This window comes from Pelophylax lessonae, assembly GCF_965119305.1.
Source record: "Pelophylax lessonae genome assembly, chromosome: 5".
NCBI lineage: Eukaryota > Metazoa > Chordata > Amphibia > Anura > Ranidae > Pelophylax > Pelophylax lessonae.
Genome location: NC_138772.1, coordinates 202,622,784 through 202,640,697, shown reverse-complemented (window position 1 = coordinate 202,640,697; position 17,914 = coordinate 202,622,784). Strand labels below are relative to the sequence as shown.

The window sequence follows — 17,914 nt, the reverse complement described above, 5'->3', positions numbered from 1 at the left end:
CAATAAAAGTTGAAGTTGGACCTTGCTCCTTTGTCAATGCATTGAAGGAAATCAGGGTTATACTGCCTGTCAATCTATGTACCCTCACACATAGGGAGGACAGAACAGGCTCTTTTATAGAGAGCCCTTGTAGATCCCCTACCCTTCTGGCAGTTGTGACGGCCAACAGGAAGATTAGTTTTAAGGTTAATAACTTAAATGGAACCGCCTCTATAGGTTCAAAAAGGCTACTAGATAAACTTTCTAGAACCCTAGTCAAATCCCAAGGTGGGAACCTGTTTCTAGTGACAGGGATAGCTCTATCCCTTGCTAACAAAAATCTCTTAACTAGAGGCTCCTTCGTAAGTCTTGCGTCTAGAAAAACAGAGAGCTGCTATCTGTACCCAAAGGGTGTTAACTGCTACACCCTTTTCTATTCCATCTTTGTAGAGACAGAGGTGGAGGCAGTTTGCTTCTGCCTACACCAAGTACAAAAGTTTTTCCAAACGTTCAGATATATCTTTTTTGTTACTGCTTTTCTGCTCATTAAGAGTGTATCTATCACTCTGTCTGAGCAACCTTTCAATCTTAGGATCTGGCACTCATTAACCAGGCCATCAGTTGGAATAAGTCTGGTTTTGGGGGCAAAACTGGTCCCTGCGATAGCAGATCCGGGAAACTTGGGAGCTTCCAAGGGGTAGCTATCGAGAAGGTCTTTAGGGTTGCAAACCATCCCCTCCTTGGCCACCATGGGGCAATCAGGAGGCTGAGTCCCGGGGAATGACTGAGTTTCTGTAGAACTCGAGAAATCAGGACTAGAGGGGGGGGGGCATAAACCAACCCGAACTTCCATGTTTGGGCCAGGGCATCTAGGCCCGATATTCCCTTTTCCTGAGTCAGGGAAAATAACCTTTCTACTTTCCTGTTTTGCCGAGTGGCAAACAGATCCACTTCTGGGCATCCAAACTTTTTGGCCAGCATCTGAAATACCCTGGGACTTAATTTTCACTCCTCTTGCTTTATGGGATGATGACGGAGAAAGTCTGCTTCCCCGTTGTTTTCGCCTTTTATATGGATGGCCATCAGGGAGACTATTCTCCCTTCGGCCCAACCCAGGATTTCCTGGGTCAGTTCCAAGAGAGGTCTTGACCTGGTGCCTCCTTGGTGATTTAGGTAGGCTACTGTTGTAGCATTGTCGGAGAAGATCTGCACCTATTTGTCCCGCAGGGAACTTTCGAAGGCCTTTAGTGCTTCGCTCACCGCTTTCAATTCTCTGAAGTTTGAGGAGGCTTGTGCAACCTCCTTGTCCCAGATGCCCTGAGCTCCTTCTAGATGTGCCCACCACCCCCAAGTGCTTGCGTCCATGGTGACCCTTACAGGGTCCCACTGACCCCAAGGTCTGCCTTTTTCCAGATTGCTTGGATTCAACTACCAGTCTAGGGACATCTTTACCTGGGAGGCTGAGGATCACTATCTCGTATAGGGACTCTACCTTCTTGTCCCAAGAGAAAAGGTGGAAGAACTGGAGGTCTCTGGAATGGAACTGCGCCCAGACTACTGCTGGGATGAAGGCTGTCATGAGCCCCAAAACTCTCAGAATATCCTTTCTGGAGCACGAGGGGGGCATCCTTTAGAATTTTCATAGCCGAGACTATCTTTTTCCACCTTTTCCTCCGGGAGAAAAAGGCTCTGAATCATTGACTCTATTCAGTACCCTAAGTAGGTCTGAACCTGGGTTGGGTCCAGGGAGGACTTTTCCTGGCTGATTAGCAAGCCTAGTGTCTGAAGGATTGTCATTAACCTCTGGGTATCTGAACTCACCTGATCTGTGGATGGACCGAAGATCAGTAAATCGTCCAGATAAGGAATTAAAGCTATTTCCTGGAGATGAATATATGCCACTGCTTCCGCCAGAATTTTGGTAAAAATTCTTGGACTGGCTACAAGGCCAAACGGAAGTGCCCTGAACTGCCAATGCTCCGTCCCTTTTTTGGTGACCCCCGCAAAGCTCAGAAAGGCCTGATGTTCCGGATGAATTGGAACATGTAAGTAAGCATCTCTGAGGTCCAAGGTAGTCATAAACACATCTTTTTGAAGGTTTCTGCGTACCGAAAAAAAATTTTCCACTGAAAACTTCTTGTATATTAGAAACTTGTTCAGGCTCTTTAAATTTATAATGAAACTGAACTTTCCCGAGGGCTTGGGTACCACAAACACGTGGGAGTAGAAGCCCTGGAAGTGCTGGTTTTCTGGCACGGGAACTATTACTAGTTGTTCTGCTAGTGCTTGAATCCCCTGTAACAGTGCTCTCCTTTTTTGAACATCCATAGGAGGATGAGCCAGGGTTATTAAATCGGAGTTCCACCTGAAAAAAAAAAAAAACATAAAAATACCCCCGGGACAGTCAGGGCTAGTGCATTCCACAATGGATAGCCTCTGAACTGTCCCGGGTCGCACTTACCTGCAAGAAGAAACACTTACCTTAAAAATGTATTGTCCAGCGCTGCCATCTCAGGTGTGGGCAGCTTGAAGCAAGCGCGATCCTCTTCTGCGTCCTCTTTTGTCCTCTTCGGTCCCACGATGCATTGCACCGGCCCCGCCGTCACTTCCGGGGCTGCAGCGTCATCCCTGCACAGCTTCTGGGCATGCCCAGAAGCTGTTTAGCAAGGTATGACACGCCTGCACCGGAACTGACGTCGGGGCCGGTGCAGGTGCATTGATTCCTGGGAGCGATGACGTTCAGCTCCCAGGAATCATTGCAAGCCAGGAAGTGACGACGGGCCGTGGCCGCAGAGGGAGGAAGAGGAAGCAAGGTGAGTATATGTTCTTCTAAAACAAGCTAAGTGAAAAAAAAAATTGCGAGTATCCATTTGTTTTACAGGTGACCCGGGGCAAGAAGATGGACCAAAGTAAAATTTTAGGGTGGAACTCCACTTTAAAACTGGTGGTTTTGAAGAGAATTGTAGGCGATAGCCTTCCTGAATGAGTTGGTGAATATATGGGCAGACTGAAATTCTTTCCCATTGGCAGTCCTCTGGTCTCTGTAGTTTCTCTGTGCATGACTTGGCTGACGAACTTCCTGGCTCTGGATTCCACATTGGCAGACGATCCTGCATCAGACAACGACCCGGCTATGGCAGACTACCCACTTCTGGACTATCTCGGCTTGGATGACTACCTGTTCCTGGACTCGATTCCGGATAGGATGACTACCTGCTTCCGAACTTGACCCCGGCTGTTCTTGATTTTGCTCCTCTCTCTTGCTGTGCGATTATTATTGTTGCATAAATCGCTTTATTTTACTTGCATCTTTGTGTGGTCTGGTTTCCTGGCACCCTGACAGCTGTGCTACCACACACCTAGTAAACTACTTGCCTCTAACCCCTGAATGGGCACTTTTTGGCCTCAATAACTCAGGCATCAAAATTTCAAGAGGCTGTAAACAACTTCTTATTGTCATATCTCTTGTAGCACGGAAAAATTTCCTTCGTAAATGGATCTTCTAGGAACCCCCCAGCACTTCTTTATTTATAGCCAAATGATCCTTTGTTTTCCACATGGAATGGGTGGAGGCCTCCTTATGTAAGGAAGCACAGGTCCAAAAACTCTTTGAGGTTTGGGAATCATTCATTCAAAACGTGCCCGTTGAAACGCAACAATCCATAGTAAGATGCCTCCAATACACCCAGTGGTACCAAACCAGACTGATACTCAACAACCCTCCAATTGAAGTCTCACCTTCCACCTAATTTGAAATTTTCTTACTAATCTAATGACCGAGGCCGCCACCTTCCTAATCACAGATCATTTTTAGACCAACCGCCGTCCCTCCAGGGGTTTATTATGGTTAATCTCTAGACCCAGCACTGTTTGTTATTAAACCTGTAACGCACCCTAAAGCACTTGTATGATGAACAGGGGCACATAGAAAACAATTATGCAACGCAGCTCATTATGCAACAATTAAGCAACACTGTAAAAACAAAAATTATTCCAGAAATAAAGTGGTTAAGAACTGCATGTATGCGTCTCTACTTCTAATCAAATTCCCACAATATAAACAAACATACTGTCTACTCACAAAATGAGGTGCCACCTAATCTACTGGCTATAAACCTAGTACTAGCCGTTTAACACCTTCCCACCTAGCCTATTGTTGAATGAAGGATGGGCGGGAGCTCTTCCGTTCTGGGTGGATGTCATATGACATCCTCCCCAGAACATGCTTTGGGCATACCCCATAGACACATCCAATGACAGATCAGTGTAACAACCTACTGCAGGCTCTGTGTGATTGCTGTGACTAATCACAGCAGATCACATGACAATTGTACACAATGGATGGCTTCAATTCATGCCATGCACTGTGTACTATTGTGTTTATCTCTGTGATTGGTCACAGTGATCACATGGCACAGACAGGGCCAATCACAGCCCATCTGTACCAGGTGATTAGCTGTGGCCAATCACAGCTAAACACAATAGTAAACACTGAATGAATGTTCACTGTTTTAGGCAATCAATCATAGTGTGTAGAAAAAAAAAAAAAAAAAAATCTGATCACCACCCCAGAGTAGTACAGTGTTACTATGGTACCACTGTATTGCTCTGCTCATAGTATGTAAAAAAAATCATAAGAAGAGAAAAAAAAATGTGATTAAAAAAAGAAAACAAATTGAAAAACAACATTTTAAAAATGTGTTTTTTTTGTGTGTTTTGTTTTGTTTACATATTGTCACCAGTTAGTGTCCCTGATCGCCACCACACCAGTTGAAGCTGTACTGCACGTAAAAAAAAAAAAAAAAAAAAAATTCTGACAAAAAAAATTACAACATCAAAAACCCACCATGCCTCTTACTAACTACATTGGACTGTCTACTTTCCAAAAAGGGATTGTTTGGGTGATATTTCTACTGCCCTGGCATTTTTTGGGCCTCAAGAAATGAGATAGGCTTTAGGTACATCAGGACAGATCAATTTGTAAGATATGCTATATATACCACATTTGTGGACTTTATAACCAAATCAATATACACTGATTTGGGGGTATTTTAACCCAAAAAAAATGTAGCAGTATACATTTTGGCCTAAATTTATGAAGAAAGATTGTTTATTTGCAAAATTTCACAACAGAAACAAAGAAAAGCCTTTATTTTTCAAACTTTTTAATTAAATACCACGAAAAGAAAGCTCTATTTGTGTGAACCAAATTATAAAAATGTCATATGGGTACAGTGTAGCATGACTGCGCAATTCTCATTGCAACAGCAGTGAAAGCTGGGGTGGGCAAGAAGGGGATGAAAGTGCCTGGTATTGAAGTGGTTGAAGTGATACTAAAGTCTATTTTTTTGTTCTCTAAAAAGAACAAACATGTCATACTTACCTGCTATGTGCAGTGGTTTTGCACAGAGCAGCCCAGATCATCCACTTCTTAGGTCCCTCTTTGGCGCTCCTGGCCCCTCCCTCCTGTCGAGTTCCCACACAGCAAGCATCTTGCTATGGGGGCACCCAATCCGAGTCGCAGCTCCGTGTGCCCATTTAGACACAGAGCCATGGTTCAGCTCCACCACTTCTCTCTCCCGATCGATTAGCTAACTGACTGACAGCAGCGGGAGCCAATGGCGCCACTGCTGCGTCTCAGCCAATTTAGGAGCATGAGGAACTGGGGCACATCGCTGGATAGAGATGGAGCTCAGGTAAGTATTAGGGGGGCTGTTACACACAAAAGGTTTTATCTTAATGCATTAGGATGAAAAACCTTCTGCCTTTACATTTACTTTCAGAGCAGCAAATAAGCTAACATTTGGCAAATAGATGCATACTAAAAAAATATATATATATTTTTTTTATGAACTTGCTCATACCTTGTCAGGTCCAAGATTTTTACTCCTTCAAGTGGCTTTACATTGTCAGCTTCGGTAACTATAAAGAAACACTTATTACTATATTTCTCATACAATACAAAATACATAAAATTGAAAAAACTGTTTTGGACCTACAAAATAAAAGTCATGTTAGGGCTCTTTCACGCAGGCGTTCCGTATGTCCGTTTTTCATCCCATCCGTTTGCGGATGAAAAACGGACATAATGTATCTCTATGTAAATACGGATGTCATCGGATGATCATCCTCTGACATCCGTTTTTTGTCAGTTCAGTTCAGTTCAGTTTTTTTGAACGGAGGAGAACCCTATTTTTTCTTCCTTTCAAAAAACGGAACTGAAGCAAAAACGGATGTCAGTGGTGTCATCCGCAGACATCCGTATTTACATAGACATGCATTATGTCAGTTTTTCATCCGCAAACGGATGGGATGAAAAACGGACATACGGACCGGATGACACAAGTGTCATCCGTGTCCGTTACAAAAAAAAAAAAAGGAACTGATCGGGCAAAAAAAAAGGAACGCCCGTGTGAAAGAGCCCTTAGACTCATTGAGGCATTAAAAAATGTGCTTCCTGCCTAAGTTAGCTAAGAAATTATAGTGTTATATTCTCACAGCTGCTCGATGCCTTATAGCCTCCAGTGGAAGGGACAAACACCGTTGACCTCCACGTAAAGGAGGACATAGAAACTATAGAGTCTCTCAAAACCAGTCTCACTGATTCGGTTGAGCAATAAAATGCAGTATGGGAGCCCTGGCATTTACGGGAAGACCAACCATTAACGTTTAATATTTTTTACCTGCAATGATGGTATACTCTGTGTATTTTAGGAATGTTTTCAAGGGCTCTGTGAATTGTCAAAGGCTCTTTAAATAGGGGTACCAAGCTTTGGCTGGTCACTCCTGGGACTGGCCCCAAATTATGTTATTCAGTCAGCCTGCTCACCCCTTTTGTGAAAATACATTTAAAAATGCCATGCAACTGCAATATTTTTACTCTTTTATGATTATTGATATGTTGTGAACCCTACCAGATGTCCTTTGATGTTTTTTTTTGTTGTGCTGTTGTGTACTAGAAACAATCTAATAAAAATTGTCACAAAAAGGTGCTTCCAAATATTGATCAAATCACAACAGAGATGTAGACTCTCCCACAACTGAACTGGCTCAAACAAATGTTCTTTTTATTTTTTAGTATCCCAGCTGTTCTAGGTCTATGATTGGCTACAACAAAAGAACCTCTTTGCTTCTACAGCTTTAGGGCCGGTTTCCACTAGTGCGACTTGACACTTGTCAAGACACACAGCAAGTCAAAAGCCATCCGTTTTCACTGCTGCGACTTCAGTTGCGGCGACTTTAAAAGTAGTTTGTGCACTACTTTTGAGCCGACTTCAGTGTGATAATGAGGGACAAGTCGCACTGAAAGCCGCAGTTTACTTTAACTACGAAGTCGCGTTAGAAGTAGCACGACTTCGTAGCCGCGGTAGTGGAAACGGAGACTTAATGATATGGTACTTTTCCACTGCAAGTACCGGCTCGGCTCCACTCGGCCCTGCTTGGCCTTGCTTGGCTCGGTTTGGTTTTCCACTGCATGGTACCGCATGGTACGGTGTTGGAACGGTTCGGTACGGTTTGCTTTACCACTAAAGTAGTAAGTGGGTGGGATAACAACAATTCTCTGACCAATCAGTGGCTAGTAGTGACAAACAGTCAAGGCTGCATGCAAAGGATTGTGGGATATGGTATCGGTACGGCCCTCTTGGAATTACAACCGAGGTGGTACTGTTTAAGCGAGCCGTACCGTTCAGTTCCATGTAGTGGAAAAGCGCCGCTGTACCGTACCGAACCGTTCCAACACCGTACCATGCGGTTCCATGCAGTGGAAAAGCTTCTATAGATTTCTATGGGTCTCAAACCTCTCTGACTGATAAATTATATACTAAAATATTAGAAATTGAAATAACTTTTCCTCTTTAGATGTGATGGTTAAAACGTGGCTCATATCTGAGGAAAAAACTATAGTTACCCCTTTCTGACCTCATTACACATATATACTGCATTCAGGAAGTAAGCTTGAATTTTGGGTGCCCCTAATGTGTGTTCTGTGTTTGTGCTGGAAGCACAATTGCATGCTCCCAGCATTGATTCCAAGATATCAGTTGCAGCTTCGGGTCTTGTACTAATGATCAAGAACCAGAAGAACTGGCTCTTGATCACAATATCTGTGATAACCTGTGTTTGGCTATCACAGTGATTATTCATTATGTAGCCTTTTCCTCTGTTGTTTCTCCTATGTAAAGAGAAGAACCAACAGACTTTTCCTCTAGTGTGGAGGAATACCTGTAGATACATTGTATCTTTTCCTCTTTGCTAGAGAAGCCGGCCATAGACGGAGCAATTTTCTTTCCTGTATTTATGAAATTAAGCTTCACTGGCCTGTGGGGATCTGCAGGCGGGAGGCTTATCAGAACCTGGAAGCCCCTTTTAAGCCCCCCCAGATCCCACCCCATCCCATGTGAATGAATATAGGGGACATGGTACCCTTACTCATTCACTAAAATAGTTGTAGTGTAAATAAACACAGGAGGCAGTTTTTAAGAAGTCCTTTATTAAAAAAAGCAAAAACAAATAAAATTGTCCCTTGGTGTAGATCCAACGTCCATCACAATGTCTGCCGCCACAGCCAAGCTCAGTAAAAAAAAAAAGCTCTGTTCCCAAGGAAGGCTCCAGCAGAATGACAGCTCCACCGCCTCCCACCGCTAAGTAAACTAAGAGGCAGAGCAACCAGTGGCGTTACCAGATGCCCCCCTTGTGACATCACAAACATGGCATGCTGGGTCAGTGATGTCACCGGGTGGCCCTGCCCCTTAGTTAATTTAGCAGCGGGAGGCAGCAGGGCTGTCATTCGGTGAAAGCAGTGGGTTTTTTTTTTCCCCCGGGACAGTGGTGGTGGCTGGCATCAAGATTGACGTTGGATCTGCACAAGGGGCTAATACATATATATTTTTTTCTTTAATAAAGGACTTCTCAGAAACTGCCTCCTGTGTTTTACACGACACATTTTTACCCCATACTTATTCACATGGGAGAGGCTGGAAACTTGGGGCCCCCCTGTTCCCAGCCTCTATTAAAGGGGGTTTCCAGATTGCGATAAGCCCCCCGCCCACAGACCGCCACAACCACCGGGCAAGGTTGTAAGGAAGAGCCCCTTGTCCCCACCAACATGGTGTCCCCCACCAACAATTTAAGGGCATGTGGCCTGTTACGGTTCAGGGGGGCCACTTGCTTGCCCCCCCCCCTTTCCTGACCTGCCAGGCTGCATACTTGAATAAGGGTCTGGTACAGATTTTAGGGGGGATCCCACATCATTTTTTTTTTTTTTAGTTTTGGCGTGGGGGGTTCCCCTTAAAATTCATACTAGACTCAAATGACCTGGTATGGATTGGGGGGACTTTGAATGGAGGTTAGGGATGCACCGAAATTTCGGCCACCGAAATTATCGGCCGAAAATGAGCCTCTCTCATTTCGGCCGATAATGGGTTAACGGTGCCGAAATTAATATGGCCGCCGTGAGGAAGGAGGAGGGCGCAGCGCAGCGCAGGGCAGGTTTTAAAACTCCCGCCTCTGGCCGGCCGCTTCTCAATGACGTCCCTGTTACTAGGATCTCTGCATTAGTGAATGGACATACCAGGCAGGAGGCAGCTTACCATTGGTATTTGTATTAATTATGCAGCATGAGGGGGTTAATGTATTGTCACTGATGCATTAGTGACCGACCAGTGGCAGGTAATTAACCCCTTTGTGCTGCATTAGTGCAACCAGTATCAGTGCAACCAGTGTTAATTAACACTGATACTGGTTGCACTAATGCAGCACAAAAGGGTTAATTACCTGCCACTGGTCGGTCACTAATGCATCAGTGACAATACATTAACCCCCTCATGCTGCATAATACAAATACCATTGGTAATTAAATTAACCTCTTGCCAACCCGTCACAGTACATATACTGTGACAGGGTGGCAGCGACAGGTGTACGTTGCTGCCTGTTTTTTGGTGTATGCCCCTCTTCTATTTTAATTTTTTTTTGGGGAAAGTCATTTTCGTTTCGGTTTCGGTTTTCGACCAAAGGCATCCTGCATTTTCGGTTTCGGCCCAAAATTTTCATTTCGGTGCATCCCTAATGAAGGTAATTATTTTTGTTACATTTAGACGTCAGCAAGACAGCTGATCACTCATCAGTTGTTAAGGAAGCAGCGGCCCCTTGCTCCTTAGCAACCATGACAGTTACTGGTTGTTAAGGATGCTGGCAGATGCCCACTCCTTAAAAACCAGTACACATTCCTTAAACCTCAACTCCACTTTTGTTGAGAAAAAAAACATTCCCCTCTGGGTGACAAACTTTGTTATTCTGAAGAAATCCAGACACCTACATACTACATGCGATCTGATTCTGTGAATGAAGCCCAATGTATCTTATGCCCCGTACACACGTGCAGATTATCTGCATACTTTTGTCTGCAGACTTACCAAAACCATATAATATGAGGTCAAACCTAAACACTTTCAATTTGTATGCAATCCGGCAGGCCCTTGCACTACATAGAAAAGGTAAGTCTGCAGACAAAAGTCTGCAGATAATCTGCACGTGTGTACGGGGCATTAATGTTGCTGAATGCTGAACTCCTGTCAGAATGGTCCAGCATGCTTACAATTTAAAACAGGTGGCAGGGAGGTGCCCAGCTGCCTCTGAAAAGTGATTCACTGTGGATTCCTTTTCAGAGGGCTACTCAAGTGTAGATATCCCTAATGGCTAGTTTATACTAGTGTTAGCCCTATTACTATTATTATTATGATGCAGGATTTATATAGCCATGTGTTGAGGCGCTAGCCTCAAATTATAATATATGTTATTTTAATAATCATAAACACTATACAAAGCAAAAAAAATATAAAAAACAAGTCCACGCAATCAAATTGATAGTAAGTGAAAGTCCTGTAATGATAAATATCTACACAGGAAACAATCTTCTATTTAACTTCTTTCTGTCAGTACTTGTTCATTAGTGATACACGCTCTTCACACTTTATAGTGCTCCACTTCATAAATGTACTCCACCACCTAATGTAAGGGGGGCCACTCACCTGATATCTTTGGGAAACTAGGACCCTCACAGCTTATGTGGGTAATCCTAAGGTAAGTGTATACTTGACGCCCACCTCCTTTGCTCTTACATCCAATGTCACCAGCAGGGAAGTCCCACAATGAAAAAATGATAGCACGATAATCGCGCAATACGTTTAGTTGAAAAATTCCTAGTCAAAAACAAATGCCAATGCACTTACATTTCCATGTGCCATAAAGCGGCACCCACTGTACAATTTTAGAATTGTTTTTCACTCTGGGACTTCCCTGCTGGTGATGTTGGATGTAAGAGCAACTTTAGGTGGTGGAGTACATTTATGAAGCGTAGCACTATAAAGTGAGAAGAGCGTGTATCACTAATGCACACATGGTGACAGAAAGAAGTTGATCAGTGCCACCAATTAGTGCTCATCAATGCCGCCTATAAGTGTCCATCAGTGCCACCTATCAGTGCTGCCAATCAGTGCTCAATGCCCAATAGTGCCACCTATCAGTGCTCATCAATTTGGGTGTGCTACAGAACATAATATTCTCTAATTCCTCATCCACACATTTGATGTGGATGGGGGAATCCTCCCTGTCGAGCTATTGTATTCCGACAGTGGGGGAGACTTTCCCGTCATCAGACTGACACTGACAGCAATGTGGGCTATAGCATACAGTGCTGACTGAGGACCAGTTCACACCATAGGAACGCAGTCAGGATAAGTTCTGGAAGCATTTCTGCATGTGCATTTTTGACAGGTTTCTGATGCGTTTTTGATGCTTTCCAATTCATTTTTTCCCCTCATTTCTTTCTGCACCTTAGCCACTTGCCGACCAGTCACTGAGACTGTACTGCGGCAAAGTGGCTCGATTCCATCCAGCGACGTAGACCTACGTCGCTGGACTCCTCCCCCTGTAGTCGGCGCTCGCATGTGATTGCTCTGCAGTAATGAAGCATTTGTGCAAGTTCACACTAGTGCGATGCCAGATATCGCATGTGATTCGCACCGCATTGCTGTGCAGATCACATGCGATGTCTGTGCAACATGATTTCAGCCATACAAAGTGTATGGCTGAATTTGGATTGTATTGAGACCAAACACTCATGCAGGACCCTTTTTTGTCCGCACCGGAATCAGATCGAATGGCTGTTCACACCCATACGATCCGATTCTGCAACTCATGCTGCGTTTTGCAAACTGATTGTGGGGTGTCGTTAACTTAACATACACTCTGCAATCAGTTCGCATGAACAGGTTGCGATTTTGATGCGGTGCGAATTTGCTTCGCATCTTGTGTGAACCGGCCCTTAAAGTGTTTTTCAAGCCTTTTACACCTTAATGCATTCTTTGCATTAAGGTGAAAAACCTTCTGTGCTGCAGCTGCCCCCCTTTTTTTTTTTTTTACCTAAGCCCGATATGTTCCAGCCATGTACAGGAGCCCAGCAACTCCTGCCTCTGTCACTCTCCTCATTGGACAGATTTATAGCAGTGGGAGTGATTGGCTGCTGCTGCTGTCAATCAAATCTGGTGACACGGGAGCTGGGGACACGGCTGAGCAATGCTGTCAGTGTCTATGTCAATGGACACAGCAGCAGGACTCAGGATTGAGCACGCATGAGTGCCCCCAGGGAAAGGGACCTTTCTGTGGGGGCACCTGATGAAGAAGAGGGGCATGGAGCACTGGTGGGGGACCCAGAAGAAGAGATTCGGGGCTGCTCGGTGCAAAACCATTGCACAGAGCAGGTAAGTATAGACATGTTTGCTATTTTTATAAAAAAAAAAAAAATAGGCTTTATAATCACTTTAAATCAGGCAGTGAGGAGGTGGTATACTGTATTGCCTCCTCACTACCCATCAAATGCCTCTGAAAAGTGATCTGAGTGTGGATTACTTTTCAAAGGAGCTGCAGACCATGCTTCTAAACAAGCCCGAAAAGGATTTTTGCACCGCCACAACTTTAACACTGCTGTGTGTACATATCCACATCCTCCTTGTATTAACCGCTTGCCGACCGCCGCAAGTACATATACTGCGGTGATCAGCCCCATGCAGGCAAAGTGACGTATGGGTACGTCACTCGCCTGTGAGCCAATAGGGGGCGAGCGCGCGCCGCCGGAGGCCCCCGCTCCCGCTCGTTTATGGACAGAAGGAGAAAGGCAGGCGGCTAGTGTAAACAAAGCCGCCTGTCATTCTCCCCTGTGTAACAGCAGAGATCACACGGTACTGCTATGTAGGATCGTAGATCTCTGCTGTTACATGAAAAGCCACATCCCTGCACAGTAAGAAGCATGCCCCTAGGGACACACTTAACCCCTCCTTCTCCAATAAAGTTAAACCCTTCCCTGCCAGTGTCATTTTTACAGTAACAGTGCATATGTATAGCACTGATTACTGTAGTAATGTCACTGGTACCTCTAAAGGGTCAAACATGTCAGTCAAGGGTCCGATCTGTCTGCCGCAATGTCGCAGTCCCGCAAAAAAAAGAAAAAAAAAATCGCAGATCGCCACCGTTACTCGTTAAAAAAAAAACAACAAAAATCTTTCCTGTAGTTAGTAAACGCAATAACTTTTGCGCAAACCAATCAAAATACACTTATTGCGATTTTTTTTTACCAAACATATGTAGCAGAAAACAAATTGGCCAAAAATGTTAAAAAATTTTGATTTTTACTGTTTTTTTGGGGGAATTTCATATAAAAAATTTTGAAAAATATTGTTATTTTTGCAAAATTGTCGCTCTTTTTTTGTTTATAGCGCACAATCAAAAAAAAAAAAAAAAAAAAAAAAATCGCACAGGTGATCAAATACCACCAAAAGAAAGTTCTGTTTGTGGGGAAAAAAAGGACGTCAAATTCGTTTAGGTACAGCATCGCACGACCGCGCAATTGTCCGTTAAAGTCACGCAGTGCCGAATCGCAAAATAGGACCTGGTCAGGAAGGGGGTAAAATCTTCCGGGGCTTAAGTGGTTAAAGGGGAGCTCCACCCAAAAGGGGAAGTTCCACTGGTCCGCTCTAAGCATCCCCTCCCCCCTTTGCCATGTCATTTTTTTTTGGAGGGGGGCCACTACCTAGTTTTACAGGTACCCACTCCCACTTCCGTTCGGGCCGCCTAGGTGATCCGAGCGGAAGTTCTACTCTCCCCTTACCTGCAATCTTCTGGGTCACATCACAGGTCCCAGAAGATTGCCCGACCATTGAGGAGGCGCAGCGCAGTGTTCAGCCGCAAGCTGTCAGAGCCAGGTGCCCACAGTTCTAATGCTGGCGCCAGGGAGAGGAGAGCGAACCCAGGGATGAATCCTGGGACAGGTGAGTGTCTATTGAAAGTCAGCAGCTACACTTTGTAGCTGCTGACTTTTAATAAACACAAAAACAAAGGGAACTAAGCTTTAACCATTGTGAGTGGCAACGACAGGCGCTTGGGAAGCGGTAATAAATGGTGAGGGAGGGCATAATTTGCACTACCTACACCTATGGGACTGTGGCAGACCAATGAGAAATGAGCTAATCAGTTTTTAATATAATAGACATTTTCATTGGTCATTAGGCAGGATTAACGTTTTTTTCCCCCTGTACTAAGCATTTATATAGATCCTGCTCTGTCATCATTTCAACAGACGCCGGCGGGGACAGAGGAATCAACTGTCCCGCCCACCCGCCCATGTCACGGTCCTTTTATTGTGCATTCTCGGATGTAGTTGTTATTCATTGTTTATTATTGGCTTGAGCTGTTTAGCGAAGCTATATATATTTATATATATATATATATATATATATATATATATATATATATATATACACTTGGTTGTATATATGGTATATTAACTAAAGTTTGGTGTATAGTATTTATACTTACATTGCTTGTTGTATATTAATTGCAAATAAAGGGCCGTGGCCAGTTCAAATCCAAATAAAATTTGTGAAGTTATTTCTTTTAATTATAGTTTGTTTTAAGTATTTCTTAAGTGTTCTGCCTACAGTCCCATAAAATGCAACACATCTGCCTTTTTTCAAGGCCCATGTGCAGGGCTGGGAAAAGGGGCATTCAAGAGGGGCGGCTGCCCTGGGCACTGTGGTATCATGTGAGATTATGGGGGTGAGGCACCACAAGGAGATTCAGGGCCGGTTCACACTCTTGCGAGTGTGGAGATCGCATGTAATTCGGAGCGCACTGCTCCTTCATTACATGCGATCGGATGTGCGGTGCGAATTCAGCCATACACTTTGTATGGCTGAAATTCGCAGTGCTCCCGCACAAAAGACGCACAGGACCCTTTTTTCCAGCCGCATCAGGATCGGATCGCACAGTGGTTCACACTTGTGCGATCCGATCCTGTGCAAACTGTCAGATCGCACTGCCTTATGCGATCAAACTGGGGGTGTCGTTAACATTTAATTGACACCCCCTGCGTATCGCATATGACAGTGTGAACTGCCAGATGTGCGTTTGCAATGCGGGAACAGGCTGCGAATTCGCAGCCTTCCCGCATCACACAAGTGTGACCCGGGACTTGGGGGGGGGATTAGTGTTGGGTGGGAGAATTGGGGGGGGGCAGCATGGTGTAAGAGGGGAATGCTGGAATGGGAAATGTGGGGGGCTAGAAAGGTGGTTTGAGGGGATTTGTGTTGGGACGGGGAAAGAGGATCTGTGCTAGGAAGGGAGATTAGTGGGGTTTGTGCTAGAAGAGGTGATTTGGTTGAGGGGTGATGGGATTTGTGCGTTTTTCCGGGGAGATCTGTGCCAGTAGGGATAATTGGAGGGTATTTGTGCTAAGAGGGGGGAGGATTTTTTTCCTGGGGGGGAGGGGTTGCTAACACATAATGCTCATATATTTTATGATCTTGGGGGGGACAAGTTTGGCATGTTCGCCCTGGCTCTAGGTGGCCTTTTCCGGGCACTGCCCATCAGAAGGAGAATATTTAGTCCCCTCTATAGGATTACAGGCTATATGAAGTACACAAGTGAAGGACATATACTTCCCAGGGCTGTAACTGTGTGCAGGAGCTTCTCTATGAGTCTGCTCATTGCCCTCCTTTCAGTCACTAAACATAGAAAGCGTCCATTGTAAATGTACAGCCCAGAGCACAACTAATCCTCTGCACAGCCCTCATCTCCACAAGCAGGACGTGTGTGACAGTATACCTCTCTGGGAGAGCCCCCTCCGCTGGGTGAAGGAGGAGGTGAAGAGGGAGGCTCCGCATCTCGCCCCCTTGTGGCTCCTCCTCAAGGCCTCCAGTACACGAGCGGCGACCTGCATGACTACCTCTACTATGGAGCGCAGTGCAGACTCTGACGCAGCGCAGCGCACAGCACAGCGACTTTCCCGGAGCACACCGGAGTCCCAGCTCTGAGGGGGCGAGCAGAAGGGGCGGGGCGGAGTAAAGGGGCGGGGCATTGGGCTGAGGAGACATGGCCAGCCTGTTACTAATTGACAGAAATGAAGCTGTGCTCTAGGTGTGATAGTACAGAAGTCCAAAGAGAAGAGTAACAAACTTACTTAAAGTGTTACTAAAGCCTGCATTTATTATATCTGGTCTCCCATAGTACACAGTACATGGAAATGCAATTATTTTCATTAAAATAAACTGCTAAATACCTTTTCTCATCAGCAGTACATAGCAGTCTTGTGACTTCTATCAGTGCCTAGTTAACCACTTTACCACCGGACGATTTTGCTGTCTTCCGTCCAGGCCACTTTTTGCGATTCGGCGCTGTGCGACTTCAACTGACAATTGCGCGGTCGTGCGACGCCGTACCCAAACGAAATTTACGTCCTTTTTTTCCCACAAACAGAGCTTTCTTTTGGTGGTATTTGATCACCTGTGCGATTTTTACTTTTTGCGCTATAAACAAAAAAAGAGCGTTTATTTTGAAAAAATAACAATATTTTTAACATTTTTTTATATGAAATTCCCCCCAAAAAAGATGTAAAAAACAATTTTTTAAAAAATTTTTGGCCAATTTGTTTTATGCTACATATGTTTGGTAAAAAAAATCGCAATAAGCGTATTTTGATTGGTTTGCGCAAAAGTTAGTGCGTTTACTAACAAAGGGAAAGATTTCTGTCATTCTTGGTGTTTTTTTTTTAACGCGTAATGGCGGCGATCTGCGATTTTTTTTGCGGGACTGCGACATTGCGGCGGACAGATCGGACCCTTGACTGACATTTTTGACACTTTTGGGGGTACCAGTGACATTACTGCAGTAATCAGTGCTATATATATGCACTGTTACTGTAAAAATGACACTGGCAGGGAAGGGGTTAATTTTATTGGAGAGGGAGGGGTTAATGTATGCCTGGTGCTTACTGACGTGTAGGGGGGGAGGTGACTGTGTGAGTCATGGACAGATCGGATGTCCAGCTATGCTGAACAGTCCGATCTGTCACTCCCTGTCACTATGGAGTGACAGGGAGACTCGATCCCCGACGATCGGGTAAGAGCAGCGGCGATCGCCGCTGCTCCTCCCCTGGCCCGACTCCCGCTGTGAATGAAAACAGCGGGAGCGAGCCTCCGGCGGCGCGCAAGCGCCGCCCAGAAGGGGGAGTGTCCAACAACGTTAATACTACGTCGCTGGACGATAACGAACCACTCTGCCGCAGTAATATTACTGTGAGCGGTTTTAAAGTGGTTAAAGCTTGTAAGAGGAGTTCTTATTCTACTCTGACTGTTCCATGAGGCTGCAAGACCCCTGACCCTGGCCCTGGGATGATCACATGCACCCCCCCCCCCAAAAATACTCTCTAGCAATACACACTAAACTGAGCATGTGCGGAGTGCCCCCCAAGGCTCTGTACTATGAAGAGATGGATTGGGGACAGTAAAAGATGGGGAGCATCAAACAGCCTTTTTACACATGGCAAAGGATTAACCCCTTAGGTTCCACAGTGAGTATATCAATCATGCTTTACTGCAGAGGCGCA

General features: G+C 44.9%; 1 protein-coding gene across 1 annotated transcript in view; it reads right to left on the bottom strand.

The window, feature by feature from the left end:
* The window catches only part of SUGCT (succinyl-CoA:glutarate-CoA transferase), a 1,523,809-nt gene extending 1,507,460 nt beyond the window's left edge, over window positions 1-16,349 (bottom strand). Inside the window, exons 1-2 of the mRNA XM_082259511.1 lie at window positions 16,135-16,349; window positions 5,844-5,901 (exon numbers count right to left, since the gene is read on the bottom strand). Of these exons, the coding sequence (XP_082115637.1) occupies window positions 5,844-5,901; window positions 16,135-16,249 (173 nt within the window). The 5' untranslated portion in view covers window positions 16,250-16,349. The remainder of the gene's footprint in view (window positions 1-5,843; window positions 5,902-16,134) is intronic.
* Between the last annotated feature and the right edge of the window lie 1,565 nt (window positions 16,350-17,914).